Source organism: Nomascus leucogenys, chromosome 22a (assembly GCF_006542625.1).
Source record: "Nomascus leucogenys isolate Asia chromosome 22a, Asia_NLE_v1, whole genome shotgun sequence".
NCBI classification, from domain to species: Eukaryota; Metazoa; Chordata; class Mammalia; order Primates; family Hylobatidae; genus Nomascus; species Nomascus leucogenys.
Genome location: NC_044402.1, coordinates 13,948,502 through 13,967,614, shown reverse-complemented (window position 1 = coordinate 13,967,614; position 19,113 = coordinate 13,948,502). Strand labels below are relative to the sequence as shown.

Here is a 19,113-nt window from a genome sequence, read left to right as displayed (position 1 = left end):
CACCACGCCTGGCTAATTTTTTGTATTTTTAGTGGAGAACGGGGTTTGACACCGTGTTAGCCAGGATGGTCTCCATCTCCTGACCTTGTGATCCGCCTGCCTCGGCCTCCCAAAGTGCTGGGATTACAGGCATGAGCACCACACCCAGCCCAGAACTTTCTTTCTAGACATCTACTGCCATTATCAGAGTCCTACAGTTTAATATAATTATTTATTATAATCATTGTTAATAGAAATCACATTTTTTATAGATTAAACAACTTAAAAATAAAAAAGTACTAAGTTAAAAAAAACTCCACTAGGAGATTACTAAAAATGTAGGCCACATTCATCTTCCTACAATTCTTCACCCACAAAATAAAATCCAATTTAGGAGGATTAACTCTTTTAATATATTTCTAAATCTTAAATCTATATTTCAAAATGAACATGGTACTTCATATGGGCCCACTTTTCATAATTCTTTCAACTCAATGTTTTAGCCAAAACTGCAAACATTTGAAATTTAATTTTGAATAAAAATTATAGCTTATGCACTAAGACAACATTAGAAAATGTCTTCAGACATTTTGTCAGGTACTTTCCTCATTACACCCAACCAAACACAGAAAGAAATATATATTTTTGAAATGTCAATTACTGCCATGCTATCAAAAGCTGACATTTATTACAAATTTCTGAAATCCTTCATAAGCAAATATTTGATTAAACAAAAATGGAAAATGTTAATAGGAGATATAGTTTCCACCTGACTGTTGAGTACATTAGTATCAGAGAAATTCATGTAACTATATTTAAACAGAACTTCAGTTTAGGTTCTTTTCAGACCACAATTACATAACTTGTTCAAAATCCCACTAGTTTCTTCTCAACAGTCTTGGTAAGAGATGAAACTGATATACTTCAGAGGCCATTTCCCTAGGAGTACTCCTTTTAGAAATCATGCAAAACAAAAGCCAAATAGTGATGTTATATTTTAACCCAGGCTGCAGCTATTTGTGTTGATCTGAAAGCTTACAAGTAAATCCACTGTTAGGAATGAGCACTGTGCAAGCTATCAGCTATCAGCGTGAACCCTTCCATGGTTTCCTTTGGTCACGTGGCATCATTATGATTTCCTTCTCCTTGCGTAAGTGGGTAAAGGTCAAGAAATGCCTAGGCAAATACGAAGAGAAGTTATTTTGGCATAGAATCTCATTTTTTACTACCAGCTCCTAACGTTCTTCTCACAATATGCGCACCTATTAGCAGGAGATTGGATTTCTATTTATAGCTCCACATAAAGCTTCAAGGAAATAACCAGCACCTCCTCACCTGAAAAAGGCTTAAGTAAACACTAATTAAAACATTTAGGATCTTAGTTGTATCAATACTTCTGTACCTGAAAGATCTTTTAAATGAAAAGATTTTCTTTTTATTGTTTTATTTACCTAGGATTCTAAGAAACTGAGAAGTCATAGCTTTCCCTTAAATTATACATCGTACACATATTGTAAGAACATAGAAAATTAAATAAATCAAATAATTAAATATTGAGTTAAATGCATGACTACATATATTAAATTTGGAAATTCAAAGCATTAATAGAACAGAGAAACCAGCTAAAACAAATTGTAGCTTTTAAAATAAACAATAAAGCCTGTTATTTATTATCTAAAAGCCAGTAAATACATGTACTTCTTTGGTACCCATTAAAATGTTGCATTTGCAGAGGATGTTTAGGGCAGCGAAACTATACTACATTATAATGATGCATACATATCATCATACATTTGTCAAAACCTATAGAATGTATAACACCAAGAGGGAACCCTAATGTAAACCATGAACTTTGGATGATAATGATGTTTCAGAGTAGGTTCATTGATTGTAACAAATGTACCATTGTGGTGCAGGATACTGATAGCCTGGGAGGCTGTTGAGGGCTTTACTGGGGGAGAAAGGAAATCTCTATCTTCCTCTCAATTTTTCTGTTTACCTACAACTGCTCTAAAAAAAAAAAAAAGTCTATTTTTAAAAACAATTTTTAAAAGTCGTATTTGACTCAGATTCAAAATATTATCACACAGGTGATTTATCTTAAAAGTCCATGTGAGTATTGACCTATCTGTCATTTTTTGCAAATCTAAAACAAAAATATTTCAAAATGTTCAGTGGCAGAGAGTACTGGTACCACAAAATCAGGGCAGCAGAAGCAAAGGGGATATAAGATGTGGACATTTTGTAGCTTGAGGAGATGGCACCTAGGGAAAAGAGAATTAAGTGTTTATTTGGGAAAATGTTAATGATATACATAGAACATAGAAGCTGGAATAAAGAAGGCATGCTTAGGTTAAAGCAAGGTATACTCCTGGCCTAAAATATCACCATCTTTCTCTGCATGCATGGGACAAAGTAAGAATGGGGGCAGAAAAAAAGGGAAGACTGAGAACACGGAGCACTTAGTCTACTTATTAGCAAAAATAAAGTGAGATTTTCTAAAATCAGGTATAATGTCATCTGCCTCTCCACAAAGCTGTTCTTTTTGGCCACAGTTCTTATGGTCAATTAAGCTGAAATTATTTCCATATACTGAGTTCTAATAAGTACTGGAAAGAAAACTGCAATAGAAAATATTTATTTGTTACACAGTATAATCAGGTATGGTAATGAAAAAAATGGGAAAATACTCAAACACTGTAAATTATAATCTAAATTTTAAAAACTAAAAATGAAGTGATTATCATAAAATACTGAATTTGCTATTTAAGCTCATTTAATTCTGTGAATTAAGATGGACCATATGGATGATACTCTTATTTTAACTCCAAATAAAACAAATAGTAAAATATTTGAGGGAAGAAAACAGCAAAGTATGTATATTCTGGGTTTCCAATTCAACTTCAACCTTCTGGTGTTTTCAATTATTCCTGCCAAAATGTAGTTTTCTATTTCTGAAGTTTTTTGGAGATAAGTAGCTTACAAAGTGATAATGTGATGTCTTATGGGTAAAAACATTATAAAACACAGGGCACAAACTTTCCCCAAATATAGAAAATAGTTGAAATGGTTCAATTCATTTTTACCAAGATAAAATACACAGCAAGAGGTAAACATTGGAGCCAAGACCTAATCAATAATGCCTAGCACTGAAATAATAGTAAAGTCTTCTAAATGTCAATAGTACTAACAGAGACTTGATATACTAGGTTTTGAATATCTAAGTAAAGCTTAAAATACAAAAGCACAAACATAATATAGAAAGAACTATCTACAGTTGATATTCTCACAGACTTTATAATTTATGTAATCATCCTAATAATACTTTGATTTTACTGTCTGTGTCTCTTGTTGCACAGTTTTAAAATATTTCCTTTACTTTGGATATCTGATAAAATTCATTACATTTTCTTATCAAATTTTCTATCAGATACATTATATACTGTAATTATAGCCCCCATAAATTGACAAATTTATTGATTTGCCTCTTCGCATTGGTAGCAAATTGAAATCGTAAGTCTTCTAAAAGAATGTCAAGTTCTTCACCAAATTAATGTGTGAAGTCTTCAAGATGGCTTTAATTTGTGCCACCTGATAACAACCTTTTCTGGATTTATTACTGTCTCTTTCCACTGGTTCACTGCTTCAATGTTATTACTGTCTTCACTTATCCAAATCTGTAAAGGAAAGTACGTACAATCATTTAACTTGACACAATAATAACCAAGTTCAGAGAGTTAGTTACTCTTACCGATGGAAGAAATTTGGAAGTTTGCTTTACATATTTTAAATTAAACATCTTTCTTTTTTCCAAAAGTCAGATTGATTTCTCTGACATTTAAATGCTAAAACATTTAACCTGTTCAGTCATTCTGAAGACTAGTTTATAAGGTTCAATTCAATTCAAAAATTCAAGGTGAAATATTACAAAATCATTTCCCCAGAACAGTTATTAGTATCCTTTCCTATTCAACAAATCTAGAAGCTCAACTTAAAACTGATCCCAACCACTCAAAAACATTTTTGTAAAGATAATTAAACTGAGGCTAATCATGATTCAAATTAGATTAGTAAGGAATGTGCATTTTAAATCACGTTTTACATGAAATAAAGTGTAATCTTAATTAAAATCTAATAAATAGTTATTCTTGATCAATAGTAATTTCATAGTACGCACTGCTTATGTAACTTAAATACTACATGTGAATGTATACATAGTATTATGCAAATTGTAAAAAAGACACCACAATAATTATATTATTATGAAGATAAGGAAGACAAGGAATAAAAAAACTTGAATTTTCACCTTACCTCTAGCACTAACAAATGCTTTTACCTTGGAGTTAACTTCTCTGAGATTCAGTTTCTAAGAGATTGGAGCAGGTCATTGGTTTAAACCTTTTTCCTTTTCTTTCTTGGTCTAAAGAACCTTCCTTTCAAATGAAATCTTACAAATAATCCCAGTATGTAAAACAGACATTAGAGTACTTTGGTTGATACAGGGGTGGAAGACCTTGAGTTCACTTTTGGCAACCCCATCATAGTTCCTCCTAAGGCTATACCAGATAAGTCATAGGGAGCAGATGACCAGCAAGAACCTTTCCAGAATTATTATTCTAACTAGAATCTTAACCAAGAGAATGGAATCACCACAAATGTTATCATGAAAATCATCTCAAGTAAATTTCCTATTCCATTCATACCATTAAGTTGAGGCTTGATGATAAACGAAAACTTTAACTGAATTGGCTTCATAAAGGCTTAAGGACTTTCAAAAGTATGCTGGATATATGAATTCTTGAATTCAAGCTCTTTTCCAAATAATAAGTGATAAACAAAACATTTTAATTAATATTTTATGTAAAAACATGTATTAAAAAGTAAATCAAGGAGCTGATATCAATCTTTGAAAATTCGTATATAATTTGAGGATTTCATGTAGACTTAATAATATCTTGTCAAGTTGAAGCTTTTAAACCAATAATACAGATTTTGGAATTTAAATGTGGTTCAAACAATTGCAATTAAGGTAAAAGATAATGGACAGCTACCACTAGTCTATTCAGAGTAAGGAAAGGAAACAAGTTCCTAGAGGACTGGCAAGTTAGCAAGTGTTATGTTGTCTTATACAAATTGTACCAAGATTTTAAAATAATTCAGACAGCAGTATTAACTAAATAATATCACAACCACTGTTAAAACAGACATGTTCTAGGAATTCAAAACTAACATAACTCAGGTAAGAGCATATAAAAAGTGCCCATGTTAAACATTAAATCAAAGATTAAACAAAATAAAGTAAATTTGATACTCAAAGCCTTAAGAAATTGATTTAAATCCTTAATGTTCCCTCCTTCCACAAGGAACAAGTCAGTAGTACTGAAAAATTGATAATTCTTATTGTTTTTAAAGTAAAAAAGCTCAGAAAAAAAATATTTAAAGATAAACCTGATTGCTCAGAAATTCCAACTATTTGTATTAAAGCAAAAAGTCTGACAAGTTTTTATTTTTGTAGCAACATTGAATTTTATGATGCTGAAGAACTGTACTCTATTCAACTTTAATATTATCCTGCATTCCCTTTGTTAACTGACTGTTTAAATGCATAGAAAAATACAAGGAAGGATAAAAACTCCTACTAACCTGGCCCACAAAGTGTTTTCTTCTTACAGAGCTTCGACTGTAAAGCTTAATGAGAAAAACAATTTCTTTTTCACTCTGTATAAGTGGAAAAATCATAGTCTCTCCCCACTTGACTCTTCCATTGGAGGCCTTCAGTAAGCGTGTCTTTTTCTTATAAATCAACTCTCCCGAGCTAAACATTCCCACCTTCACAAAAAAACCTAAAAAATTAGAAATATTGGTTTATAAAATGTTATTCAAAATACCATATAAAGATGTGTATATACACATCCAAGTTGGAATTCATATATATAACATTTATTGTAAAAATATAGATAAGTCACTTTTAAATGTTTGATGAGCTACAACCATAACAGAAAACAGCTCTAGTCAACTTTATAACTTTGGCCATACTTTACTACTGTAACTTTAAATGAACTTAATCTTTCTGTGGCTGAATGCCATTAAAGACTGGAAATGGAGGCATAAACAACAATCACAGTAAAAGAGTGCACACTGAAAAGGATCACACTAAAGAGAGGTGCCAATTTTTTGGACAGCTGGAGGTATTTATTTCACAATTACATAGGTAAAATATAAAAGACTCCAGGAGTTAAGTATATGCCCACTAGATAAAATCTGTACTTTAAATAAATTTGAGACATATAGAGCTTCCAGTAATGGCAGAATAGCTTGTATAAACTAACCTTCCCATAAACAACTATTATAAACTTCGGGAAAAAATTTTAAAACACTAAAAGCAGAAAGAAACTGGAGGGAAGTCAACTGGTAAAAGATGGGAACTTCACTGGGTAAAATTCAGGTTGATATAGTTTTTACCTAAGCATACTCCCCTATCTGACTGACACACAGTGCCTACAGGTCAAGCATAAAGTACAGTCTGACCAATTGGAGGTGACAGAGCTGGGCTGCCAGAGAAGCAAGAAACTGAGAACTCCCAGAAAGGTGGGAGCCACAAAGTGAGGGCTGAGATCCGACCATTGGATTGATAGAATGAAGAGTTGTGGTCATCCTGATGAGCTGTTTTAAGGGAAGCCTGTTATAAACAGCATCTGTTGTCCTTGTTTCCTAGAATTAATTATATATAGTCTTGATGATTTATTCCAAGTTAGGTTTTATTTGCTTATTTTTATTTTAGGATTTTCCATCTATCTACATAGGTGACATTAGTCTATAATTACTGTTTGTGTGTGCTATCCATTCTGTTTTAGTATCAAGAATATGCTGACTCACAAAATTACTTTTTCCATCTTCTTTTCATGCTTTGGAACAGCTTATATACAACAGAAATTACATGTTCCTTAAAAATTTGGTAGAATGTTCCAGTACAACTACCTTGGCCTAGTGCTTTTATTAGAGGCAGTTCTTTTAACTACCTTTTCATGCTTATTCTTTTATTCAGAATTTCTTCCTCTTCTTAAGATTCTACTTTCAACCGCTGAATTTCTCAGAAAGTCATTTATTTTACATAGATACCCAAATAAATTGGTATAGCTACACACGGTATTGCTTTATATATGATAGAATCTCTTGCGAATTTGAAATTATATCCTCTTCATTGCTCAGAATATCATTCATGTTTTCTCTATTTTTTTCACTTGATGTCACCTTCTATAGATTTGTCTATTTTAATGATTCTTTCAAAGAAACAGCTTTTAGTTTTATTGATTATGCCTTTTGTGGTTGTCTCCATATCTGTCACCTTCAACTTTAGCTTTAATACCTTACTCTAATTTCTTTGGGTTTGTTGTTTTTCTAGCTTCTTGAATTGAATGCTCAGTTTCATTTATTTTTAGTCTTTCTAGTTATGGTGAACATGCATTGCTTTTGCCTGCCCCCAGATAGTTCCTTTCTTTTAGTAGGGAAAAGGGGCACTTCTGCCCACTCAAATCTCTAGGACTAGACAACCAAAGTATCACAATCCCTGGTTGTACACAAAACACAGGAAGAGAAAAGTGTTTCTAGGTTTGTTTTTGATATATATATACTTTTACAATTAAGTTTCTAGTTAGCAGGGCATTCCACAAAGGGCACAGACCTAGAGAGAGGATAAATCATTTCAGGTGGTAAAATATAACTGAAAATCCTCTAGACATTCAACCTGTATGAACTGATGAGCTAAATAAAAAACAGTATCAAAGGCAGAGAGGTCATTACTGGATAACACTCAAGAGACCACTGTATTAAGGTAGACACAATGGCTAAAATTTGAAATCTTATAATTTTAAATTTAAAGTAAATAAGTTAAATAATAAAAGTTACTAAGATTTTAATCTCCATTGTAAGAAACGTAGAAAAAATACTTTCTATTACTAATACTTTCTGAAGATTCTACTTTGAACCACTGATATACTTACTCAAAGTCAGAGGTGTTGATGAGATTGGAAGGTATTGTGCCTCAAGAATTTGTAACTGAATTCTGCTATTTACTGCTTGAAAACAAGTCCCCAATTCAAGTTCTGCATGGCAAACCTGCATATCAAAAAAGTGTCATTTGGTAGTTAAGAATAAAGTTTTTGGGATAATTCAAAAATTAAAAGCTAAAAAGCTAAGGTTAGAAATTTTGAAAGTATTCCTTTCTAATGATATTCAAAACTATAAGTTACAAGAGAAGTTAAGAAGATAAATATCATGAATTCTTTAAAGTACTCATTTGCATGGATTCTGAAAATACAGGTTATATCTACATACTGAAACTTCAAAATCAGTGACACCTAGAGCCAATTCAAATTAAAAGCAAATTAAATTAATAAGCAGTATCACTGGAGAAAATGCCAGTGAAATTAACACAAAAGGAATACACTTTCAAAACAACTAAATGTAGTCAAATTATTTTTAGAGAACACATGAAATATGATTAAAAAGTTATATATGAAAATCATCATTTTTTTCTAACTATGGAGATCAGAGTAGGTGCTACCAAAATCAGAAGACAGCAATAAACAGATCTGTGGATTCAGAGTTGAATTACTATGCTGAATGGAAGCAAGCTAAAGAAAGCTGGCAAGAAGGAAGCTAGTCAAAGTGATGAGGCAGTAAATAATAAGGAAAAGGTCAAAGAAAACCTGAGGCAAACAGCAAAATGAAGGAGACTTAGAGAAGAGGAAAAATTAAAATGTGTTCTTCAGTACTGCTGACCAACAGCAGAAGAAAGTTGGTAATTTGTCTGTGAAATACAACACAAGCCAGACTACTTAGGCGGATTCCAAGGTCCTTGGACTGAAAGATAAAAGGGAGAACGGTTGTCCAAACACAAAAACACTATTGTTTACATGTTGAAAAGAGTGAGAATAGGAATAAAGTAGGAACATAATGTTCACAGATCATACTAGGGCTCAGCATAGACAGACACAAAAGTCTTCATTAGTACTGATTCCAGTAAAGTTACAGAACAACTGAATGACACTTGATGAAGACATTTATATTTGATATTGCTCAGTATTCCCCAATAACTGGCTCATGGCTTATTGGGGGAAAAACAACAACAACAAAAAACAAACAAACAAACAAAAAAAACCCAACCTTTCCATATACATAACATTGACAGAAGCTTGGTGTTTTCTTAAAATATGATTCTGTATTTCAAACCAGTCATGCCATAAGAAATGAAGAGATAGAAAATGAAAAATGAATTGCTTAACAAGTACAAACTCAACTGCTGGAATTTAATTTCCCCTTGAAAAGGTCTAAATTGATGATAAAACTTGTTATTTGGCAACAAATGCTGACTTCTAATAAATAAGTTAATTTATTGCTTTTGATTGTAATCAGAATGAGAATGAACAAAACTTTTCACATGAACTAACTTGGTAGCCATAAAAAAAAAAAAAACCTTTGCTGATTGAAAAAAAATTGCTGTCCTTGGCATTTAAAAAATATATTTTAAAAGATAGAGTCACACTGTTTATAAAACACAAGGGAAATCATGGTTAAATTTTTTTATTATTTTTTATTACGGTTTTGTACCCACAGTGTAATAACACTTATGAAAACACGTAAAGGTGGCAACACTTCTCTTATTGTTACACAATTGTAGAGTTCACTCTCATAAAACAGAGCGGCATTTGGCAATAGGCTTACCATTTCCCACTTGCCAAGTTTATTTCACAAATTCAGTTCATGTTCCAGGACATTAATTCAGATCATGAAAAACTATTCAAAGATTTAAACTATTTAAATCTCATAATAACCAAAAAATTAAAATTCCAATCAATTAGCAGGTATGTACTGACTGCATTTAATAAGCACAAAACTGCTCCTGAGTAATGTATCCTTTTATTCAGAAAAGAAAACATTGTTAGCCTTCCTGGAAGGGGTGAAATGAAATGCTGAGCATCATTAGAGAACATCACGATCTGGTGATGTTCGAGAATATCTTCTTAGGCGGGCAATACATGTCAGAGTTAAAAGAGCTGGCTTTGGAATCAGACTGCCTCCATTCAAATCCTGACTCCCCCACTACTGGCTGTATGACCTCAGGCAAGTGTTCCCCGATCTCCACAAAAGGGATAAAGAGCACCAAGGTTATAATTTTGGTGTGATCATTAGATCACGTAGCATTGAGGCAGCCGTAAGATAAATCTCTGTAAATGCTAGCTATTTCTTCAGGAAAATGTATTTCTTCCACATTATTCAATACCAAAATTTGAGATCTGAAGTAATTATTTACATTACTATTTGTCAAGGTCAAGAACTCTTTATTGAGTAAAAATCCGAAAGTTGTGCTGTTCATGGTGAAACAGTTGTCAGTGTGGATGGGAAATTACGGCTCTTTAAACGTCACAGTTAGAATATTTATTTTCCTCTTCAACACATTAAAACAAAGCATACTATTATTGCTTTAGCCAATAATGTGAAACATTCACACTTATTAACATAAACTCACTGGTCCAGCATAGCCCAAACACAGTTCTTTCAGGATATCAATCTATAACCCTAGCACCCGGCATTCAGAAAATACACAAATATTTATAAAATCTCTGATACATGAAATATGGTTTTGTAGAAATTTAGCCATAATTATTCATTCATATTTTCCAACGCAGATAATAATATCTCAATTCCCCAGAAAATCCCTGAGTTCTCTTCTTATATACTCTGTTTTTAAAGTTTTAATATATGAATTATCTATTTGAATAGTATATTTGTGCCTTCTGTAAACTATGGCTGCAGATTACTACCTACTAAGCTAGTGTCAAAAATGCCAGTGACAAACTCCTGTCATGGTTACAGAACAGCACACGGGGGGTTGGGATAAAGAATAATAGGCAAGGCTGGGCGCAGTGGCTCATGCCTGCAATCCCAGCAAATTCGGGAGGCCGAGGCAAGATGATTGTTTGAACTCAGGAGTTTGATACCAGAAAGGGCAATATAGTAAGACCCCTCATCTCTACTAAAAGTTAAAAAAATTAGCTGGGCATGGTGGTGTGCCTGTAGTCCTAGCTACTCAGGAGGCTGAGGTGGGAGGATTGCTTGGGCTGGGAGATGGAGGAGGCAGTGAGCTGTGATTGCACACCACACTCCATGCTGGGCTACAGAGCTTTCTTTCTTCCTCGAAAAAAAGGAAAGGGAAGAAAAGGAAAGGAAAGAGAAGGAAAAGGAAGGAAGGAAGGAAGGAAAGGAAACAAAAGGAAGGATAGATACATGTTTCCGCCCCATATCCCCCAAAATTCTCATTTTTTTTAGTTTATGTATGAGCATTTTTTTAAAGCTCCCAGATGATTCTAACGTATACCCAGAGGTAAGAAGCACTTCCAGTCACCTTAAATATTTTTGGAAACAGGTAAAATATAAATCCCATACAAATTTAAAACCGCATATAGGTTTGACCTTATAAAAGCTTAAGACTGATTTTTATAAATATTATCCTAACATTCAATCTATACAATTTAATTAGAAATTCCTAAACAATTTAAAAATAGTGTTCAGTTAGCTGAGAGAAGCAAATAGCAGGTCCCAATCAGCACCATTAGGTAATAAAGCTTTTTACAGAAAAAAAACAAAATCAGCTGTAAAAACTTCTAATCAATTTATGAGCTGCTGTATAGCTTACTCATGGTTAAAACAACTTTCCTAATCTATTTCAGGGCAATTTCTGATTAAGTTTGGAATTTATGATTCTTTCTTGTTTTTCCTAAGTTATCAGCTACCTAAAAAAACTTAAAAAAAAAAAAAAGGTTATTCATACTTCAGAGTTATTTCCCCTGAAGTATAAAACATAAATAAGAAATGTGCTAGGAGAGGCCGGGTGCGGTGGCTCACGCCTGTAATCCCAGCACTTTGGGAGGCCGAGGCAGGCAGATCACGAGGTCAGGAGATCGAGACCATCCTGGCTAACACAGTGAAACCCCATCTACTAAAATTACAAAAAAATTAGCCAGGCATGGTGGCGGGCGCCTGTAGTCCCAGCTACTCGGAAGGCTGAGGCAGGAGAATGGTGTGAACCCAGGAGGCGGAGCTTGCAGTGAGCCAAGATCGCACCACTGCACTCCAGCCTGGGCAACAGAGCGAGAGTGCGTCTCAAAAAAAGAAAGAAATGTGCTAGAAGAAGGTAACCCTGAGGTTATTTTCCAATGGAGAAAGAAAACAGTTCTGTTAACATTTTATCAATAATTTCTAAAATATTATTTGAAAATAATATTATTGCTACTTGAGAGCCTTCCAGATCCTCTAATATTCTATTCAGGTTATCCTCTAACAAACAAAAACCCATCCACCAAATAATTCTAAAAGTATGAAATACTCTTAACATACTATTATCACTTACAGAAATTTTTGAAGGTGCTGATATATCCAAAGAGTAATCCGTTTCCTGTGTGCTAAGGGTTCTGAGTGACAGTGAGCATTCTCCAATGGTTTTCTTCTTGGGAGTCTGAGTTTGAATCTTAAATACAAGCCTTACAGTTTGTAGACTTTGAAGTTTAATAGCAAATACAAACGTTTCCATAAATTCAATAGCCTTAAAAAAAAAAAAAACAAGAAAACATAAAATATATAAATAAAAGGCTTATATGCCAATACAAAATAATATTTTATTTTATATTTAGGAAAGGTATATTTAATTCTTTTTACAACAAAACATCTTTTTAATGTGAATGGAAATAAGAATGGCAATGATTTGTTTTTCTAGAGTTTATCCTGGATACTACCTTTCTTAATTTCACAAATCATCCTTTAAATTATTTAGGAATTCAGGTCATATCAACACCATGCTCACCACAATACAGCTTTTTCCCTTTCTGAAAATTAATTGTTTTTCCATCTTTGGTTCTGGCATCTTTCCTGTCATCAATACCATTCTTCAACAGTTCAGGAGAGTGGTGCAAGAATCTCATATGCAAGCACTCTCTTGTTCACAGTATCTAACTTGTTCACATAAAGAGATTTGAACTGTTTCCTTAAAGGAGTTATTTTTTGTCTAAGGAATCTTCCCATCTATCTCAGGCTTCAATTTCCCTTTTGGTGACATTTATTCCACCCTTTCCGATCTGAAAATCTAACTTTTTGATAGAGAAGACAAAGGAAAATATGAGTTTAAAATTATACCTTCTCTCCTAAGCACCCATCTCAGTCAGCAAGTCAGTGTTTTCTAGCCTCAGAACATTTTTAAATGCTCTTGTTACTTTTAGTATTTTTAAATCCTTGGCTTACTATGGGCTAACATGTTCTTGACACTAGACTGTTCTTTGCCATACCCTTCCTTCTTTCCATCTTTAATGCATCCACTGAGAAAGGAGCTTTTATTCCTTTTGAAAAGGCAAGATATCTGGGCAACTAGCATAAACATTTTGAATACAGGCATACCTTATTTTACTGTACTTTGCTTTAATGTGCTTCATAGACATTACATTTTTTACAAATTGAAGGTTCGTGGCAACAGTGTTGAGTAAGTCTATCAGTGTCATTTTTCCAACAGCATGTGCTCACTTCATGTCTCTGTCACATTTTGGTAATTCTCATAATAGTTCAAACTTTTTCATCATTATTATATCTGTTATAGTGACCTGTGATCAGTGATCTTTGATATTACTATTGTAATTGTTTTGGAGTGCCACAAACCACACCTATATAAGATGGGCAACTTAATCAATAAATGTGTGTGTTCTGATGGCTCCGGCAACCAGCTGTTCCATCTCTCTCCCTCTCCTCAGGCCTCCCTGTTTCCTAAGACACAACAATATTGAAATTAGGCCAATTAATAACCTTAAAATGCCCTCTAAGTGTTCAAGGGAAAGGAAAAACATACATCTCTGACTTCAAATCAAAAGCTAGAAATGACTAAGCTTAGTGAGGAAGCTATGTTGAAAGCCGAGAAAGACCAAAAGCTAGGCCTTTTATACCACTTAGTCAAGTTGTGAATGCAAAGGAAAAATTATTGAAGGAAATTAAACGTGCTACTCCAGTGAACATACAAATAAGAAAGTGAAACAGCCTTATTGCTGATGTGGAGAGAGTTTTATTTGTCTGGAGAGAAAATCAAATCAGCCACAACATTCCCTTAAGCCAAAACCTAATCCAGAACAAGGTCCTAACTTTCTTCAATTCTATGAAGGCTGAGAGAGGTGAAGAAGCTGAAGAAGAAAAACTAAAACCTAGTAGAGGTTGGTTCACGAGGTTTAAGGAAAGAAACAGTCTCCAAAACATAAAAGTGCAAGGTGAAGTAGCAAGTGCTAATGCAGTAGTTGCAGCAAGTTACCCAGAAGATCTAGCTAAGAAGGTGGCTACATTCAACAACAGATTTTCAATGTAGACAAAAGAGTCTTCTGTTGGAAGACGATGCCATCTAGGACTTTCACAGTTACAGAGAAATCAATGCCTGACTTCAAGGCTTCAAAGGACTAAGCTGACTCTCTTGTTAGGGGCTAATGCAGTCAGTCACTTTGAGTTGAAGCCAACACTCACTTACCGTTTTGAAAATCCTAGGGCCCTTAAGTATTATACTAAATTAACTATGCCTGTGCTCTATAAATGGAACCACAAAGCCTGGATAACAGCATATCTGTTTACAGCATGGTTTACTAAATATTTTAAGTCTACCATTGAGATCTACTGCTCAAAAAAAAAAAAAAAAGATTCCTTTCAAAACATTATTTCTCATTGACAATGCACTTCGTCACCCAAGAGCCCTGACAGAGATGTATACAGAGATGAATGTTATTTTCATGTCTGCAAACACATCCATTCTGCATCCCATGGATCAGGGAGTAATTTCAACTTTCAAGTGTTATTACTTAAAAAATAAATTTTGTAAGGCTATCGCTGCCATAGATAGTGATTCCTCTGATGGACCTGGGCAAAAGCAATTGAAAACTTTTTAGAAAGGATTCAGGATTTTAGATGCCATTAAGAAAATTCATGATGCATGAAAGAGGTCAAAAAAAAGGACATTAGCAGGAATCTGGAAGAAGTTTATTCTAACCCTCATGGTGACTTTGAGGGATTCAAGATTTCGGCAGAGGAAGTAATTGCAGATGTGGTGGAAACAGCAAGAGAACTAGAATTAGAAGTGGATCCTGAAGATGCAATTGAATGGCTGCCATCTCACAATAAAATGTGAACAGATAAGGAGTTGCTTCTTACACATGAGCAAAGAAAGTAGTTTCTAGAGATGGAATCTACTCCTGGTGAAGATGCTGTGAACATTGCTGAAATGAATTCAGAGGATTCAGAATATTACATAAACTTAGCTGAAAAGCAATAGCAGGGTTTGAGAGGATGGAATCCAATTTTGAAAGAAGTTCTACTGTGGATAAAATGTTATCAAACAGCATCATATACTACGGGGAACTTTTCTATGAAAGGAAGAGTCAATAGATGTGGCCAACTTCACTGTTGTCTTATTTTAAGAAACTGCCACAGCCACTTCAACCTTCACTAAACACCACCCTGATCATTCAGCAACCATCAACATCAAGGCAAAACCTTCCACCAGCAAAAAAATTACAACTTGCTGAAGACTCATTCTAATATTTTTTAGAAATAAAGTATTTTAAATTAAAGTATGTAAATTACTTTTTTAGACATAATGCTATCGCACACTTAATGGACTACAGTATAAAGATAACTTTTGTATGCACTGGGAAACCAAAAAACTCATGTGACCTGCTTTATTGCAATGTTCGTTTTAGTGTGGCGATCTGGAACTGAACCTACAGTATCTCTGAAGTATGCCTATACTGTGCCCAAAATGTTACTCTTGTTGTAATAGCTTATGTCTGTCTGTACAGTCAGAATTGTCTTTCTGAGGGTCTCACAACTACTGAGCTATCTTTTTCTTTTACAGTCTCAAGTCATAGAATCACACCAATTATATATTACACACAAAATGTTTAATGAGCTTACAAATTAAGCAAGTGTGATGCTTCATTTCACACTTTCCATATTTTGCCAAATAGGAGTCTCCCAAACAACTTTATATATAACAATAAAATTGTAAAATGAAAGATTCCATACAAGTTTTAATATGGGAACATTTTTCCTAACTTTTCCTAAGTTAAATTAGCTTTATTTGAGAATCAAAAAGTAAAATTGTTTAATTCAGGAAGTATTCATCTATGAGTGTCAAGGTTATAATGAGTTACGGTTTATTTCTAGCTAGACTTTCAATGATACATATTTTCATAAAGTGAGATCCTAATATATATATACATATACACATACATACATATATACACATTCATACATATATACACATACACACACACCCCAATTCTGATCATTGCCTTTTTCATTTATTAAAAATGTTTTTCCAGTTCCTTAAAAACTCTTCCTAAACATTAGTTTTCATAGTTACCTAGTTTTCTATCACATGGTGTTATGGGATGAATTACACCCCCCTAAAAAAGATATGTTGAAGTCCTGAGCCCCAGCATCTAATAATGTGAACTCATTTGGAAACAGGGTCACTGTAGATGTGATCAGTGAAGTTAAGAAGAGGTAATTCTGATGTAAGGTGGACCCCTAATGACTGGTATCCTTTTAAGAAGATGGCCATGTGAATACACAGAACACAGGTATAATGCCATGTGAAGACAGAAGCAGAGACTGGAGTGATCTACAAGCCAGGGAATGTCAAGGATTGCTGGCCAACACAATAGCTGGAAGAGAGGCATGGAACAGATTCACCCTCAGAGAAGGAATCAACACTGCTGACATTTTAATTTTGGACTTTCTCCAAAGCTGCAAGAGAGAAAATTCTGTTGCTGTAAGTCACCCAGTTTGTGGTACAGTACTGTGTTATGGTAGCCCTAGGAAACTAATACACATAGGTACACCATTAGGTTTTTCAACCATTCCTCTGTATGACACATTTGGAGTTTTTTCAATTTTTCTTCAAACAAAACTTCCAAGAATATTTTATATATTTTTGTTTGTATTTTATTTCCACAGAAATAATTTCCAGTTTCAAAGTAGAATTACTGTTTAAAAGTATAGATATTTCAAGGTTTTGACATGTAGTGTCAAGATAATTTCTAAGAAGTTGTATGTTCTAGAATACCTGTAAAATTTTTCCTAATTCTAAGAAGAAAGGAAAGAAAGAAAGAGGAAGAAAGAAACAGAAAGCAATATGCAATTTAAATTTGTATTTCTATGATTAATAGTGAGAAGAAACTTTTTATATGTTTATTAGTCATTTGAATATTATTTTAAAATGATGTCTTTTGGAAGATATCTTTTCATTTGCATAGAAAAACAATAATCTTTTAACCTATAACAAATGACAGAAATGAATATGTATTTAAATTAATGTAAAATCTAGGATCTACAAAACCAAACTCAGGATCATAAGTCCTTCTGTTATACTAATTGGAAATATTTAAAAGAAATTCATTGCAATCATGAATTTATTTTTCAAAGCCAAAGTGGGTTGGGGGAAAGAGAAGCCAAGATTTATTTCCTTTCACACAAGAAAAGTAAACAGGTTTCTTAGATATTGTTCATCTTCTATATACTCTAGTGAATAAGATATTCTTTTTAAATGTATCTTAATACTAGACAATGAAATATCAAATATTTTTCAGACTCAAAGTTGCCTTGAAAAAGCAACAACACATAGTTGTAGTTTCCCTAAGATAAAAGACTTTCTTATTCTGATTTGTTTACATGGGTAAAAGTGACAAATATGAAAAAAAAAAAAAACAGAAAAGAAATTCAAACACAAACAGCCACTTACGTTGGAACCTTCCTTGGCTGAAGATTTGAAATGCACTGGTTTGGGCAATGTAAGTGTTCCTTTTATAGAAACAGTAGGAGTGTCTCCATAACTAGAGGGCCAACTTAAATCTCTGCACTAAAAAAATTAAAAATACAATTTGAATTTTACAAAGGATCCAACAATACAAACATTTGATGTATTTCTTGAGGTACTGACTTTAGATAAAAACTATAAAAATAAACTTGTCTACTGAGACCTCATGTTGCATCCACATTAAGCAAATTTTGACATATAATATTCTAGATGTCATGTCAATTTCCCTCTTGAGCTTAAAAACACACATACTACCATCATACTACAGATTTTTTTCTTAGATGCTTTATTAAATACTATTTTCTGTAAAAATATTAAAGAATTCCAAATTTCAAAGGTGGCATTGGCCCATTCCCCAGAAAAGGGCAAGAGTAAATGTTTACAATGTCTAAATATTCAATTTTGTAATAAAAGCTGGTATTAACTATACTAATTTACCTGTAAAACTGTGATCCAGATCTGTTCTACTGAAGAATTATAAAACAATTTCACATTCAGTCTCCCAAAGTCCCTTTCATCTCCTGATAGAGTAATTGTATCTGGATTATAAAAGGACAAAGATGTTTCAAATGCCATGCAATCCTTCTAACCCAATTAAGCTTTGATACAATCCAATTTAAGAGCACAATTTTAAAATGCTACAATTATTTTTTAAAGTTCACAATCTAAGAAGACAAAAATCACACTTTAATGTATTTATTGAAGCACTAGAGGGAAGATATATACTATAAAAAGGTCTCATGGTTTTAAAAACTTAACCCAATTGCAGTGAGGGATTTAAATTAAAACTAAGAGAAATCTTTCCAAATAACATTTATATGGCCTTAATACTGTATTCTTCTGGAGGCTCCTTCACTAGTACACTTTAATACAAACAAAAGATATTCAACTGCTTCACTTTTTAAAAAGCCACACTTCTACCTGAACACTGAGAAATGGACCATGTGATCTGAGTATCCATATGCTGATAACACTACCAACATAGTTTTATTTAGACTTAATTTATTATATCAACATAGTAGATATAATCATCTAGGGTTTTTCACCTTATATACACTTTCAAGTTACTATTGAGTAGAAATAATTATCTTAAGAGTATAAAAGTAGGATACTTTATTCCTTACCCAGGCTTCTGTTACTCCCCTGAGAATTTTTCCTTGAAGAAGAACTACTGGGTACACTGGACAATGAATCATGTCTCTATAAATAAAATTATTCTTTAATCAGAAATTGCATATGAAACC

At 33.2% G+C, this 19,113-nt stretch overlaps 1 protein-coding gene across 4 annotated transcripts in view; it reads right to left on the bottom strand.

Annotated features, from left to right (window-relative positions):
• Window positions 1-624: 624 nt before the first annotated feature.
• The window catches only part of TC2N (tandem C2 domains, nuclear), an 84,630-nt gene continuing 66,141 nt past the window's right edge, over window positions 625-19,113 (bottom strand). For 2 of the 4 annotated variants that reach the window (XM_012498218.2, XM_003260886.4), the window contains exons 6-12: window positions 18,994-19,069; window positions 18,308-18,408; window positions 17,795-17,911; window positions 12,389-12,580; window positions 7,980-8,094; window positions 5,623-5,822; window positions 1,397-3,656 (exon numbers count right to left, since the gene is read on the bottom strand). In XM_012498218.2, coding sequence (XP_012353672.1) covers window positions 3,546-3,656; window positions 5,623-5,822; window positions 7,980-8,094; window positions 12,389-12,580; window positions 17,795-17,911; window positions 18,308-18,408; window positions 18,994-19,069 — 912 coding nt within the window. In that variant the 3' untranslated portion in view covers window positions 1,397-3,545. Of the gene's footprint in view, window positions 3,657-5,622; window positions 5,823-7,979; window positions 8,095-12,388; window positions 12,581-17,794; window positions 17,912-18,307; window positions 18,409-18,993; window positions 19,070-19,113 lie in introns of all 4 variants that reach the window. The other 2 variants (XM_003260888.3, XM_003260887.4) reach the window with 2 other exon arrangements.